Source organism: Artemia sp. Qi Xiang Cuo, chromosome 21, assembly GCF_049724085.1.
Source record: "Artemia sp. Qi Xiang Cuo chromosome 21, ASM4972408v1, whole genome shotgun sequence".
Taxonomy (NCBI): Eukaryota; Metazoa; Arthropoda; class Branchiopoda; order Anostraca; family Artemiidae; genus Artemia; species Artemia sp. Qi Xiang Cuo.
Window position 1 is genome coordinate 31,866,340 of NC_142814.1, and position 17,125 is coordinate 31,883,464.

The window sequence follows — 17,125 nt, forward strand, 5'->3', positions numbered from 1 at the left end:
AACTTATTTACCACCCTATCAGCACCTGGAGCCTTATTATTTTTTAATCCTTTTAATACTGTCGCTAATTCTTCCTTACAAAACAAATCTTCCTTCACATCCAAGATATCGTAAACTTTTTCATTTTCCTTTATATCTCTTATTGGAACTCTATCTCGGCTAAGCAAATTCTTAAAATGATCGGCCCATCTCTCTTTAGTTTTTTCCTTGTCACTAATTGCGACCCCATTCCTATCTTTAGCTAGGCCAAGTCCGCATTGACCATTCCCTCTAAAGTTGTTAACATGACAGTACAATATATTATTATTATGCCTTCTAGCTGCATCTTCCGGATCATCAGTATTTTTATTTATGGCTTTCACTTCACACCTTCTTAGCTCTTATTTTAATATTTTCTTCACTTTCTTTACATTTATTTTGTTTCCATATAATCTATCACTCAGCTAATTCTTGTACAATTCCTTTCTCCTTTTTTTCCAACAGAAAGCTTTTTTACTAATATTCTTAGCTGCAGTTCTAGCTTTCTTCCCTAAGACACCTTCAGCAACTTCACAAATTATTTTTCAAAAATTATTCCAACCATCTTCCACAAAATTAAATTTTAAACTCTTAAGTTTAGTATTCAACTGTTCCTGGAAAGTTTTCCTCAAATTCTTATCATGGAGTCTACCAACATCATAACTTCCCGGAAGGTAGTTACCCTTCCGATATTTCAGCTTTAAACTAACCTTGACACTACTAGATGGTGATCTTTATTCTTAACATCAATAACGGCACTCCTATATACCCTAGTATCTTGTATTGATACTGCTAGCCTTTGGTTTACGATAAAATAATCAATAAGGTTTGCTGTCATACCATCACGTGAATACCATGTTAAGTTATGAGCCATTTTATTACCAGACACCGTATTGGTTATAACTAGATTGTTATACCTGCAAAATTACAAAAGTCTGTATCCATTACTGTTTTCTTTTCCTACACCAAATTTATCTAGGCTAGGATACCATCTGAAAAACCATGAGATGGTTTGAAAAACCATGAAAAACCATGGATGAAAAACCATGGATCACAGATGAGATCATTGCGCTATGCGAGGATAAGCGAATTTTTTGCAATAAATCCAACCGTCACAGTTGGGATACTTACAAGCTCCTCAAGAGAAGAGTAGAGCGAGAGATCAGAAAGTCACTATGTAACCACCTGCGGAGGAATTGTAAAGACGGCGAAGTACTGTCCAAGAAGGGGAATAGCGGAGCAGTTTTCAGAATGGTACGCGAGTTAAGCCGGAAAAAAAAGCCGCAAACATTAGTGATCCTGGACAAAGATGGACATAACATCTACGATTCAAAGATGAGACTTGAAAGATGGAAAGAATACTTTAACGATAAACTGAATCCCCCAGTAGCTGTGGATCCTAAAATACTAACCCACTTCCCCATAACCGACCAAGAACTCAAACCACCACCCCCACTCAAGTCAGAAGCCGAGTCAGCAATCAAGTCGCTCAAACAAGGAAAAGCCCCTGGCCCAGACGGAGTCACCGCTGAACTCATTAACGTCAGATCGGATGATGTAACTGATCTGTACCATGCCATTGTGTCTGCGGTGTGGGAAACCGGCCACGTACCCCGTCAGTGGTGCAAGGCTGCCATTGTACCCATTCACAAAAAGGGGTCAAAGAAAGAATGCGGAAACTACCGTCCGATCAGCCTCACGAGCCATCAGTCACGTGTCCTGACAAAAATCCTACTCCTTCACATTCAAGCAACAACTGCCTTTGCCATTGGAGAATATCAGGCCGGCTTCCGCCCTGGAAGATCAACAATCGATCAGATATTTGTCGTTCGGCAACTCATGGAACGACACATCGAATTCAACCAAGAACTCTACCAACTATTCGTTGATTTCCGTCAGGCATTTAACCTGATATGGCGTGAAGGACTATGGCATATCCTCCTTCACTACGGGATCCCTTTTGAGATAGTCCAAAAAATCAAGAGTTTGTACGACCAGTTCCGAGGCCAAGTAATAACTGCTGATGGGTTGTCAGAAGAGTTCACAACTTCATCAGGAGTTCTCCAGCGTTGCATCTTATCACCACATCTTTTCAACTTCTTTCAAAATGCCGTTCTGTCGATGATGCAGTCGGAATATGGCGCAACAATAGGAGGGGTGTTAATAGAGAATCTTGCCTACGCTAATGATATTGATGAGCTAGCCAACTCTACATAAGAATTGCAGGCACAAGCTGATAAACTCTACGATACCACAAAGCCGTTCGGGATGGAGATCAATGCCAGCAAGACCAAAGTCATGGTAACTACGAGACGTGAACTAGATAACCCGCCCATTATCACCATAGGCGGGAGACAGGTTGAAACGGTTGATCACTTCCTGTACCTTGGTAGCCTACTCTCCTCAGATAATTGCCATAGCTCTGACGTGAAACGTCGACTTGCACTTGCTAGCTCTAGCTTCGGAAGACTAGCCAACCTCTGGAAAAGTAACCACCTATCCAACAAACTCAAAATGCGCCTATTCAACAGTTTAGTAATCCCCATAGTTATTTATGGATGTGAAACATGGACTCTGAAAACCGAAGACGAAATAAAACTTCTAGCTTTTGAGGTGAGATGCCTCCGTCGCATTTCTAGATTCAAATACACTGACCGAATCACAAATGTGGAAGTACGTCAAAGGCTCCAGTCCACTGAAACCATACTCAATAAAATTAAGAAGCAACAACTGTGCTGGTTTGGCCACGTCAAGCGAATGGAGCCGAGCCGCCTTCCGAAAATCGCCCTTGAAGGATCCCTCCATGGCCTTCGCCCACGAGGCAGACCACGAAAACGATGGATGGAGAACTTCCAATTCGACACCGTAAAGATAGCCCAGTTATCACGTATCGCACCAGATAGAGCATTGTACCGAGCCCTTACGCATGAGCTAGCAAGAGGAGTGGCCCCAAAACGTCCCACGAGGATGGCCGGGACCTAAGTAAGTAAGTAAGTAAGGATACCATCTATCCCTTTTTCTACCAACCTGGGCGTTAAAATGTCCCAGTAAGAACATCATATTTCTACCTGGAACCCTGTCTATTTGCTTCTGTAACTGTTAGTAAAATTCATCTCAGTCACTAGTATCTCCGTCAGTCGGTTCTACAGGGTCATATACTACTATAACTGATACTCTGAACTTTTTAGTCATAAAATGAGCAATTAGTATTCTATTATTAATACCTTCCCAGCCTAAACAAGACTTAGCAGCTTCCTTATTCATCATGAGCACTACTCCCCGTCTTTGTACCCAATCCTTCCTACCTGAGTAAACAAATTCTATATTACCTAATTTTATACTTCCTACCCCTGGAATATGAGTTTCTAAAACTCATAATAAATCCAGTTCGAATCGTCTGAATTTTTCAGTCAAAATGTCGATACGATAGTCATTTTTTAACGTCGTATCTTCTAAAGTCTACACCGAAGTGCTTAAGCCGGCTTAGAACCGGACAGTATGAAGTCCCTGGGACCTCCATGAATGGGGGCTTTGTGCAATCCTGGGCCTAAATTTTGTGCAATCCTAATTTTTTTTAGGAAAGCGGTCGTCTTCTAGGTTACTCCGTCTTTACGCTACAGTAATACTATTACATGACTGAAAGCTTTTCTAAGAGATCTCCCCAGCTAGATCTCCCCATCTGGGTCACAACATGGTTTTCAGCCCGCACAGAAATCCTGCACAGACAATATCAAGCCTATTACCTCCGAATCATTATATATTCATGCCTACAAATATTAGGTTACTATGGGGAGGCAGCCCATAATAGATAAATTAGCTAGGAAGAGGATTTTCAGCCCGAAAACGCCCGTCAAAACATACCAAGCCAGAAGAATTATCCATTAGTTTGAATCCCGTGCGAATGCTGTGTCGTTTACTAGGCTATAATTTCCTCGAGGGGCATTACTCCTCAAACCTAGCTACTTGGTAATTTCCAGATCTTTTAAATCGTGACTGATAAATCAAAAATTAGTAAAAAAAATTTTTGCATAGAACAAACTCAGCTACAGGGTAAATTCCTAGTCTTTTAATTGATGACTGAGTGTCAAAAATTAATAAGAAAACACATTTGCACAAAACAAACTCAACTACTTGGTAAATTTCAAGTCTTTTAATTGGTGAATGAGTATCAAGAATTCATAAAAAAAGCGCTTATGCATATAACAAGCTTTAGTACTTGGTACATTCCAAGTCTTTTAATCGATGACTGAGTATCAAAAACTAATTAGAAAACGCTTTTTAAAAGAACAAACTCAACTACTTGGTAAACTCCATGCCTTTTAATTTGTGAGTGTTTTCATGTCCCTGGTAGCAAAACTTCCAAATATAATGAAAAACCTTAATTCGACCTAAGGTACATGGATCCAAGAGACGAAAAAATATATCAATTTCATCTGCTTGGTAGCAAAACTACCAAGTATAATGAAAAACCTAACAAAATCACAGTTTTTACGTATGATTGGACCTAAGACAATGGGCCCAAGAATTGAAATATATATATATATATATATATATATATATATATATATATATATATATATATATATATATATATATATATATATATATATATATATATATATATATATATATATATATATATATATATATATATATATATATATATATATATATATATATATATATATATATATATATATATATATATATATATATATATATATATATATATTTGTATTTCATGTCCTTGGTAGCAAAACTACCAAATATAATGAAAAATCTAAGAAACCCACAGTTTGTAGGTATGATTGGACGTAAGACTTACGGGTCCGAGAGATTAATTTTTTTTTCTAATTTCATGTCCTTGGTACCAAAACTAGCACATATAAAGAAAAATCTTTATTGGACCTAAGGCACATGGATCTGAGAGACGAAAAACTTTTTAATTTCATGTTATTGGCACCAAAACTCCCAAATAATAATAAAAATCTTAATTTGCCTTAAGACACTTGAATCCAAGAGATGAAAAAACATTTTAATTTCATGTACTTGGTTGCAAAACTTCCAAATATAGAGAAAATCATGATTTGACCTAAAGTATATGGATCGAAGAGATGAAAAAACATTTTAATTTCATGTCCTTGGTACAAAAAATTCCAAATATAAAGAAAAATCTTTATTGGCCCTAAGGCACACGGATCCAAGAGATGAAAAACCTTTTTAATTTCATATCCTTGAAACTAAAACTTCCAAATATAAAGAAAAAGTTATATTGGACCTAAGGCACATGAATCCAAGAGATTAAAAACTTTTTAATTCTATGTCCTAGGTACCAACACTTCTAAAAATATAAAAAAAAGCTTAATTCGGCCTAAGGTACATAGATTCAAGAGACGAAATTTTTTTTAATTTTATGTCCTTGGTAGCAGAACTTCCAAAAATATAAACAAAAGCTTAATTCTTCCTAAGGTACACAGAATCAGGAGACGAATTTTTTTTTAATTTTATGTCCTTGGTAGCAAAACATCCAAATATAAAGAGAAATATTAATTTGACCTAAGTTACATGGATCCAAGAGGCGGGAAAAACATTTTAATTTCATGTCTTTCGTAGCAAAACTTCCAAATATAAAAAAATCTTAATTCGACCTAAGGTACATGGATCCAAGTGACTAAAGAACATTTTAATTTAATATCCTTTGTAGCAAAACTTCCAAATATAAAGAAAAATCTTAGAAAACCACAGTTTTTAGGTATGATTGGACCTAAGACACATGGGTCCAAGAGATAAAAAACTTTTTAATTTCATGTCCGTGGTACCAAAAGCAGCAAATATAAGGAAAAATCTGTTTTTGACCTAAGGCACATGAATCCAAGCGACAAAAAACTTTTTAATTTCATGCCAATGGTTCCAATCAGGGCCGTATCCAGGATTTTTTTTCAGGGGGGGTTTTGCTAATTTTTGACTTTTTTGGGGGGGGGTTTACTAATTTTTGACTCACTTTTCGACTAATTTTACTGATTTTTACCTATGTTTTACTCATTTTCGACTTATTTTCGAGTCGGTCAAAAATTTCAGAGGGGGGGGGGGGGGTCAAACCGGGTAACCCCCTCCCCCTGGATACGGCCTTGGTTCCAATACTTCCAAATATAAAGAAAAATCTTAGTTCGAGCTAAGGCACATAGAACCAAGAGACGTAAAAGCATTTTAATTTCATGTCCTTGGTAGCAAAACTTCCAAATACAAAGAAAAATCTTTCAGTGAGTTTTACATTTCAATGTCTAGATGGCGATACGTTTTCACTACCTCAAGTGCTCTCATCTTTTCAGTTTTTGCTATAGATGGCAGTATAACTGAATTTTAAGGTAGGTTACACTGAGTTAACTGCTTTCAAGTTAGGTCTGTTTAGGTTCACTTAGATTGGCCTGCCATCTAGACAGGGAAAACATTTACCGAAGCTTTGATTTTCTTAGAATTGTCATTAATTTCTATGGTGATATTAATAAACATTCTAAACATTAGATTTGCTAGTGTATCCTAAAATTAATGGAGACCTAGTAAAGTAATGCATAATTTATTTTAGTTGAAATAATGGCATATACAATGTTACATGATATTAATATCATCATTTAAAAAATTTAAATGTTTGAATTCGTTCCAGAAAATTGTTCGTAATGTTTTCTCTTGACAGGGCACTTATTCCATTTCGGTGTCATTTACGAATTTTAAAATGGTCTCAGCTACAATCGCATCGTATAGCTAATCACTGATATTATTGTGTTCATTGACTGTATCTGACGGTAAACTGTCAATGATATTAGCATCATTCACTGATACTTTGCAATTTCTTAGAATTGTCATTAGTTTCCATAGTGATATTACCTGCCAAGGCCCTTTTTATTTTGCCGGCGATTTCACTGTCTATTACAAATTTGGTTTTACACAGGTATCAATTCTGGCACTGATACATGATATGTTTTATGTCATTGGTGCAGCAGTAGGCCTGTCTTACTTTTACCTTCCGTTGAATGGTATCACCCTAAAGATGGCGATATGATTTATCAAGAGGTAACGTGTTACCCGTGCTACGAGCAAGAAGTTGACCCTCGCTGTCGACTCTTACTTTTAGGTATGCAATATGTTCAAAGAACATCATCTCTAGGAATTTTGTTCTATTACATCCACCATCAGTTATGATAGATTATTTCGGTAGTCCAAAGAAGTTTAATCTCTCACTGTCATGACAATACATACATATATTTTCAACAGTGTCACCATAAGTGCTTTTTTGATAGTTCAAATATTTGTCTTTGTCAGCATCCAATGCTACGATAACTATATTATGTGCAAATACTTTCTTGAAGTATTTCATCTTCGCTTTTCCGTGATGGTATCTGATGGTAAACTACCATTGATACTATTAACCTTGGTGATGTTGTGCTTTTCATTGAAGTGTCTTTAACTTCCATGGTGGCGTTATGTGAACATGCCCTTTTAATTTTACTCTCGATTACACTGTCTATTACCACATTATTTTTACGCACGTTAAAGTTCTGACACACAGACATGATCAGAGTTATGACATTGATGCCGGAAAACGCTCGTCTTGCTTTTACGTTCCGTTGAATGGTAATACCACAAAGATGTTGATATTATTTATCAAGAGGTAATGTGTTATCCGTACAATGAGCAAGAAATTGACCATTGTCATCAACTATTAGTTTTAGGCTTGTGTTATCCTTGAGCACTATCATCTCTGGAAATTTGACTCAGCCATAACTAACACTATGACCATTGAAGTATTTCGAAGCTCCAGAGAAATTTAATCTTTCACTGCCACAACAACGCTCGCATACATTTCCAATGATGTCACCATTAGTACTTGCTTCGCAATTCAAATATTTGTCCTTGTCACCATTCAATGCTACAACAACTCTATCATGCAGACATGCTTTCTCGAAAAAATCCATCTTTCCTTTTTTTTTAAATCAGACTTATGTGTTTATTCTTCCACTGTACAATCAATAATAATGACCGAAAACATAGAATAAACCAAGTATTATTGACGATCAAGCAAAGAGTACCAGTGGGTGGCCGAAAGAGAAAAAATCCGAAAACTATGTTCACCAGATTGTATGTCATTTTAAGACATGAAAAAAAGTTTTAAAAATCTGTTTTTTTTTTATTTTAAGAAAAAATGTTCAAAATCAAAAATGGTTAAGATTCGCCTCAAGGGCTAAGCTCGCAAACTACCCGACGGCAGTTTTATGCGATTTTTAGTTTTCTTATTGCTCTTTACCGTCCCTTGAAGGCCCAGTTTCAAAAATATTCCACGGATTAAATTCAAAAGTTCAAGAATGGGTAGTCGGGGCTGGGGTGTTTTTAAAAGTCAAAGATGATATATGATATACAAACACATTTAAAATAGTTTCAATATAAACTCAATGGGTGTGATCGGACGTATCACAATTTTTGGAGATCGAAACATATTTCATTAACCATCAAAAGAACATGTCTGCCCAGCATGCATCTCAAGTCACCTTCTATAATTGTAGTTAGCAATAACACCAACTATGAATTTGGTTATGGCGGAACAGGACACCGTTTAAAGTAATAGGCCGCTTGTAAGGTGGGACAGGGTACCACTTAAAGTAATAGGCCGCTTGTATGGTGGGACAGGACACCGCTTAAAGTAATTGGCCACTTGTATGGTGGGCCTGGTGTATGGTGGGCTCATTGTAAGGTGGGCCTGTTGTAAGGTGGGCCTGTTGTATGTTGGGCCTGTTGTATGGTGGGCTCGTTTTATGGTGGGACCGTTGTATGGTAGGCCCGTCGTATGCTGGGTCCGTTATATGTAGGGCCTGTTGTATGGTGGGCCCGTTTTATGGTTGGCCTGTTGTATGTTGGACCTCTGGGCCTATCGTATGGTCGGCTTCTTGTATGATCGGTCTCTTGTATGGTGAGACTATTGGCCTCTTAAACAGATTGACCCCATACTACTAATCAGCCCGTATCGTTAAAAGCAATGTTTGATGAATGACTGATTTCCATGAGGGTATTCGCTCAATTCAAGAGCCTGAAGCAGAGAGCACCAAGCAAATAGAACGTGGAAAAACGTTTCAGTTGTTAGTCCCGCTCCCACCTGACTCGTCTTTGTGTGTGTTTGTTCAACCGAAGCCACATGTTGATCCCTTCAAGTAAACCCCCAATATACCCGTAAGACTTGATTTTATTAAGATGGGTAAGAAACTTGTGGCGTATATGGCACTTTTCATGCGTCTGGCTCCCAGAAATACGCCATAGAACAAGATAAAAAAGCTAGATGACTATTTATTTTTATAGTTTTGCCAATTTAATATGTTTTATATCACTTCATAACATATCTCTGTAATAGAAAGGATACTTCAATTTTTCATACACGTTTTTTAGTACAATTTAAAGTTAATTAATATTCATAAGAACGGTTTTTGAGAGGAAAAGGCATCTTCTTGCTTGTAAAAATAGAACAAGATTCGTCGCTAAATTTTTACCCCTCAGCGCCATGCCGATCAATTCGTCGTGAATTCTCGCGAAAATGTCAGAATCGAAAATCAGATCTCCCCAGCTACCGATCGAAATCGATATCCTAATTATTGCTGATTCCAGGAAAATTTCGGTGAATGAAAACCTCACTATTTTTATATTGCAGTAGCTGCAAAATACTATCATTTAATTATGTTAAAAAAAACACCCATCACATATTGTTGCAATCTTAAAAAAGGAAATCCAGGGGAAAATCCCAGCAAGAAAATGTTTCCCGCGGAAAATTTCCCCCTCACCACTACGAAAAATTTCCCCCTTCCACGAAATAATAACGATGATACTTTTAAATCTAAAAGTACTTGATAAATTACTCCTCCCCCCTCCTCTGCAGAAAATCCCACCGACAATTTCCGTTCATTGTGTAACCAAGTTCATAAATAAAAAAAACACGATAATGCACTGGGATCAAAAACGAACGTTGATTTATTCAACCGTCATGTTCTCCAGTGACAAAATTTGTCCTTTACCCAATTATGTAATAAATTACATAATTAATTTATTTTAATTACATATGTGAAGAATCGGAAAACGGCATCCAAATCAGATTTATTTTAATGTGGAGAATTCCCCCTTCCCATGGAATTCCCCCCTACGATTCGCCACGACGGAAATTTCTTCCTGGAAGATTTCCCGGACAATTCCCCCTGGGACACTTTCTCCACAAGTAAAATAATGATAGTATTTTAAACTTGAAAAGTTTAGGTTGAATACCAAATTAGCGAAACTGTTGAATACCAAATTCATAGAATTAATTGAAAAAGAGATTTTATAGTGTGCTAGACGACAGAGTTCATAATTAACTGACCCATTAATTCAATTTCCAGGAAATGCAAATAACATGACCGGAAAGTATTAAGAGGACCAATGGGGGGGGGATCTTACCTAAAACGTTCGTAAGAGCGTACTCGGAAACTTCTTAAAGTTTATTGGTGATTGGCTGAACAGTGTAGCAATGCATAGAGGACACACACACACATTCGATTATATATATATATATATATATATATATATATATATATATATATATATATATATATATATATATATATATATATATATATATATATATATATATATATATATATATATATATATATATATATATATATATATATATATATATATATATATATATATATATATATATATATATATATATATATATATATATATATATATATCATATACATATATATAATATAAGGAAAATTAGCTACTCAGATGAAAATTAAGAATATATATATTTAGATTTCTTTTCTGTTTTCTTTTTGTAGTGCCCCGCTATAATCTTATAGCCTTTTTTTTATAGCCTACTAATCTTCTATTCAAGCCAAACTAATTTTTGACAAAGAAAAAGGAAAGTCCGTTCCATTTTTCCTTTTTTTTGCCAAAAATTGGACAAAAAAAAATTAAAATAATAAAGAAAATCCTAAGAAATGCTATGCTAATTGCTATGTAATTACTACACTAAAAACAGATGTAAATATAATTACTACACTAAATACAGAGTTTCCTGTAAAATGTCCGGAAAAGGAAACTTAATTTACCTGTTTTGTATGAGAAATATATCACGTGTGATCTGCACTTGTGGCCAATTGTGTCATTAACTGTAAATAATATTTCTATATTTCCAATTTCTCCATTTACTCCAATTATGTCTTTTTCCAAATCTTTTCCTTTGGTCAAAGTATGACTAAAAATAAAAATGGATATTTGGACGTGCTATTTACATATTTCTCCTGCCTAAGGGGTTTAACCTTCCTGCCCTTTCTCTCTCTTTTCTTTCAGTATTTTTTCTACTTCTACTTCTGCTCTCTCTCTCTCTCTCTCTCTCTCTCTCCTCTCTCTCTCTCTCTCTCTCTCTCTCTCTCTCTCTCTCTCTCTCTCTCTCTCTCTCTCTCTCTCTCTCTCTCTCTCTCTCTCTCTCTCTCTCTCTCTCTCTCTCTCTCTCTCTCTCTCTCTCTCTCTCTCTCTCTCTCTCTCTCTCTCTCTCTCTCTCTCTCTCTCTCTCTCTCTCTCTCTCTCTCTCTCTCTCTCTCTCTCTCTCTCTCTCTCTCTCTCTCTCTCTCTCTCTCTCTCTCTCTCTCTCTCTCTCTCTCTCTCTCTCTCTCTCTCTCTCTCTCTCTCTCTCTCTCTCTCTCTCTCTCTCTCTCTCTCTCTCTCTCTCTCTCTCTCTCTCTCTCTCTCTCTCTCTCTCTCTCTCTCTCTCTCTCTCTCTCTCTCTCTCTCTCTCTCTCTCTCTCTCTCTCTCTCTCTCTCTCTCTCTCTCTCTCTCTCTCTCTCTCTCTCTCTCTCTCTCTCTCTTGTTCAGAAATTATTTCCCCCTGGCTTTGCAATTTTCAATCCAAAATTACATTTTAAATGTGGTTGTTTTTTTTATGATAAACTTGTACGTGTATTCGTTTTCACGTTTTGAAATTATTGGGGATAAAAGCCATATCTCAATACGCAATTTAAAATAAAGTTTTTTTTTTCAACTGAAAGTAAGGAACAACTTTAAAACGAACAGAAAGTAGTCCATATAGGATGGGGTTGCCTTCTCCTCAGTCCATCGCTCTTTACACTGAAGTTTTTTAGTGCCTTAAAGAAAATTTCTTACTTTAATTAGGCGGGCCTGGTGTTTCAGGAGTCGTTCTTTTGGAATTGGGACAAAAATTAAAACTTAGCGAAAAGAGCGAGGTGTTGAGAAGGGAGCAACCCCTCTCATGTACGGGACAATTTCTGTTCTTTTTATTGTTTTTCCTTACTTTCAGTCGACAAAACTAATTTGTTTTCTTATTTAATTTCTGATTATTTTTCAAAGAGCGCTGGAAAGTTCTGTTCTGCTTCTATGGAAAGTTCCCTGCCCACCGTCGGGAAACTTCTCCATGGAAAGTTTCTCCCACGTGAACTGGCCGTAGCCAGCAAATTCCCCTGGACAATTCCACCCTCGCTGAGCATCCCCCGGAAAGTTTCTTGCACCCGACTCCACCGGAAAAAAATCTCATTAGCATACTTCCATATGAAAAAGGCTGTAGTTTCAAATCATTCTGGAAACTCCCTCCCCTACTATGTGGAAACTTGTCCCCGGAAATTTCCCACCCCGGTGGAAAGTTGGTCCCGCAGAAAATTCGCCTATGGAGGATTTCTCCCACGAAAGGTTTCTCATGGAGAGTTTTTCCCGCGAAAAACTCCCCCACTGATAAATCCTCCAGACAATTCCAAGCCTACTAATAAATTTCCCCCGGACAATGCCCTCGGAACATCTCAACATGCAAAATTGAGTCGACAAAGAGAAAGGAAGACAAATAAATAGAATTCTTGGTAGGAATTCTGGCAAATTCCACCAGTTTAAAATTTCCCGTCGAAAGTTCATCCCCCCTCAAAAATTCCCTCCTTAAGGAAAATTCTCCCCTTGGAAGGTCTCCCTAGAAGAACATTCATTCCCTCCCCCGAAATGCGTCTGTATACTTCCCAATAACAAATACTATACATAGACAATAGGCCAATTTCATGACTTACAGCCCTTTCCCCAGGGGCTGTGGAGGCTCTTGTTATCCCCAAAGGCATAGTTATTGAATCTTTCAAATATGCTGAACAAAGCAGCTATCTCAAAATTTTGGTCGGACGATTTTGATTTCCGATCAAATGAGTCCTCTTCCGATCTTTTAGGATTACTGGTTCGATACAATCACCCCTGGGGAAAACAAAAGAAAACATACATCGGTGATCTTTCTCTTGGCAAAAGATTTTTATATATAGAAGCTCTAAACCTGTACAGTAGGGTTTTCTGATATGCCGAATTTGATGGTCATTAAGATCGCTTGACTTTTTGGCGAGCAAAATCATGATTTGGTGTAAAAGCAAGCTAAGTCGAAGCTTACAAATGGCTAGTTGCAAAAACGAACCAAGTCTTGAAGCAAGGCGCATAAGTAGTAATGCATCTATATATTCTGGTAGTGATTGCGTAATATGCCTTACCACGGGCTAGTCACCTATTACTATGAACCCTACATACCTTGGCAGACAGGTTTTCTATTGTGACACTCATTTTTTGTGTGTCAAACGGTTAGAGAAAGCTGGTGGTTACTCCATATGATAACTTGATTAGTCGGTTTTGTAAAAAAAACTTGGCAAGCTATAATGTACTCAATTAAAAACCCTTTATAGCAGATATCAAGATTCTTAGCAGTTCGTAGTCATTACGCGATAGTCAGATACCTAAATTAAGGGCCTATAAATCTTTTGTATCTACAATTTGTTTAGAATTAAGTGTTTTTTTATAGCACATATCAAGATTCTTAGCAGTTCGTAGCCATTACGAGATAGTCACATACCTAAATTAAGGGCCTATAAACCTTTTTGTACCTACAATTTGTTTAGAATGAAGTGTTTTTTATAGCAGATATCATGATTCTTAGCAGTTCTTAGCTATTAAAAGATAGTCAGATACCTAAATTAAGGGCCAATAAATCTTTTTGTATTTACAATTTGTTTAGAATGAAGTGTTTTTTATAGCAGATATCAAGATTCTTAGCAGTTCGTAGCCATTACGAGATAGTCAGATACCTAAATTAAGGGCCTATAAATATTTTTGTACCTACAATTTGTTTAGAATGAAGTGTTTTTTATAGCAGATATCAAGATTCTTAGCAGTTCGTAGCCATTGCGAGATAGTCAGATACCTAAATTAAGGGCCTATAAATATTTTTGTTCGTACAATTTGTTAAGAATGAAGTGTTTTTTATAGCAGATATCAAGATTCTTAGCAGTTTGTAGGCATTACGAGATAGTCAGATACCTAAATTAAGGGCCTATAAATCATTTTCTACCTAATATTTGTTTAGAATGAAGTGTTTTTTATAGCAGATATGAAGATTCTTAGCAGTTCTTAGCGATTATGAGATAAACAGACCCCTAAACTAAGTGCCTATTAATCTTTTTGTATTTACAATTTGTTTAGAATGAAGTGATTTTTATAGCAGATATCAAGATTCTTTGCAGTTCGTAGCCATTACGAGATAGTCAGATACCTAAATTAAGGGCCTATAAATATTTTTGTACCTACAATTTGTTTAGAATGAAGTGTTTTTTATAGCAGATATCAAGATTCTTAGCAGTTCGTAGCCATTACGAGATAGTCAGATACCTAAATTAAGGCCCTATAAATCTTTTTTTTCGTACAATTTGTTTAGAATGAAGTGTTTTTTATAGCAGATATCAAGATTCTTAGCAGTTTGTAGGCATTACGAGATAGTCAGATACCTAAATTAAGGGCCTATAAATCCTTTTCTACCTACTATTTGTTTAGAATGAAGTGTTTTTTATAGCAGATATGAAGATTCTTAGCAGTTCTTAGCTCTTATGAGATAGCCAGACCCCTAAATTAAGTGCCTATTAATCTTTTTGTATTTACAATTTGTTTAGAATGAAGTGTTTTTTATAGAAGATATCAAGATTATTAGCAGTTCGTAGCCATTACGAGATAGTCAGATAACTAAATTAAGGGACTATAAATATTATTGTACCTACAATTTGTTTAGAATGAAGTGTTTTTTATAGCAGATATCAAGATTCTTAGCAGTTCGTAGCCATTACGAGATAGTCAGATACCTAAATTAAGGGCCTATAAATCTTTTTGTTCGTACAATTTGTTTAGAATGAAGTGTTTTTTATAGCAGATATCAAGATTCTTAGCATTTCGTAGCCATTACGAGATAGTCAGATACCTAAATTAAGGGCCTATAAATCTTTTTGTTCGTACAATTTGTTTAGAATTAAGTGTTTTTTATAGCAGATATCAAGATTCTTAGCAGTTCGTAGCCATTACGAGATAGTCAGATACCTAAATTAAGGGCCTATAAATCCTTTTGTACCTACAATTTGTTTAGAATGAAGTGTTTTCTATAGCACATATAAAGATTCTTAGCAGTTCGTAGTCATTACGCGATAGTCAGATACCTAAATTAAGGGCCTATTAATATTTTTGTATTTACAATTTGTTTAGAATGAAGTGTTTTTTATAGCAGATATCAATATTCTTATAAGTTTGTAGCCATTGGGGATGGGGCGATGACAGAGTGGATGTCTTAGATGTGGATGTCTTAGACTAGTGATAGTGCTGTACTGTGGTACGAATTTCTTGTGAAAAACCCAAATGAATTAGTTGAAAATAAAGTTTTAACAAGAAATGTCTGAAAAGTATTTTTTTTTTGGGGGGGGGGGGGGTGGGGGCGATGACAGATTGGATGTCTTAGACTAGTTATAGTGCTGTACTCTGGCATGAACTACTTTCGAAAACCGGGATGAATTAGTTGAAAATAAAGTTTTAACAAGAAATGTCTGAAAATAATTTTTTTTGGGGGGGGGGAATCTGAGCTAATTAGGGTTTTTGACCGTAAACTCTAGTTTTTTTTGCAAGAAAATTATGGAAAATACAATTCTCTGGTTCAAATGTGAAACTTAAGTCCTTTTTAGGATCGAAATAATTAACTATTTCTGTGAAATCTGAGCTAATAAGGGTTTTTGACCGTAAACTTTAGTTTTTTTTTGCATGAAAATTATGGAAAATACAATTCTCTGGTTCAAATGTAAAACTTAAGTCCATTTTTTGATCGAAAAAATAAACTATTTCAGTAAAATCTGAGCTAATAAGGGTTTTTGACCGTAAACTATAGTTTTTTTGCAAGAAAATTATGGAAAATACAATTCTCTGGTTCATAGGTGAAACTTAAGTCCATTTTTGGTTCGAAAAATAAAACTATTTCTGTAAAATCTGAGCTAATAAGGGTTTTTGACTGTAAACTCTAGTTTGTTGAAATAAAATTATGGAAAATACAATTCTCTGGTTCAAATGTTAAACGTAAGTCCTTTTTGGATTGAAAAATAAACTATATCCTTAAAATCTGAAATAATAATTAAATATTCTTTTCTTAAGAACAAACTTTTTTTTTTTAAACTTTGCAAATTTTCAACTTTATTTATTTTTTTCCTTTTGTATGTATATTAAATGTAAAAGTATACTTACGGTTCTTACAATTGCGCTCTATGGTTGGTCAGAAACACGATGTGGCTTTCCCACTGGTATTCTATGACCGCTCATCGTCACTACCTAGTCTACTGCATGTTATAAATCAGTATTTTTTACACAGTGGAACAATAAACACATAAGTCATATCTTTTAAAAAAGAAAGTGAAGATGGAACATTTTAATAGAGTGTGTTCACATAACAAGGTTATTGTAGCATTGAATGCCGACAAGGAGAAGTATTTAAACTATGAAACAAGTACAAGTGGTAGCACTATTGGAAATGTATGCATGCATTGTCATGACAGTAAGGAATTAAATTTCTTTGGGATACCGAAAAATTTCAACTCTTATGATGGTGGTTATGCGAGATTGAGATCTCCAGAGATGATTGCACTCAAAGAGAATGCTAACATAAAAATAATTGTTGATGATAGAGGACAACTCCTTGCTACTGCTGCAGGTAACATATTACCTACGGATACATCCAAACATCAGCTTTCCGGTATTAGCATTCAA

General features: G+C 35.8%; 1 protein-coding gene across 1 annotated transcript in view; it reads right to left on the minus strand.

The window, feature by feature from the left end:
* Positions 1 to 17,125, minus strand: part of LOC148939452 (uncharacterized) — a 50,411-nt gene that overhangs the window by 14,573 nt on the left and 18,713 nt on the right. Inside the window, exon 3 of the mRNA XM_089106878.1 lies at positions 11,148 to 11,293. Coding sequence (XP_088963004.1) covers positions 11,148 to 11,293 — 146 coding nt within the window. The remainder of the gene's footprint in view (positions 1 to 11,147; positions 11,294 to 17,125) is intronic.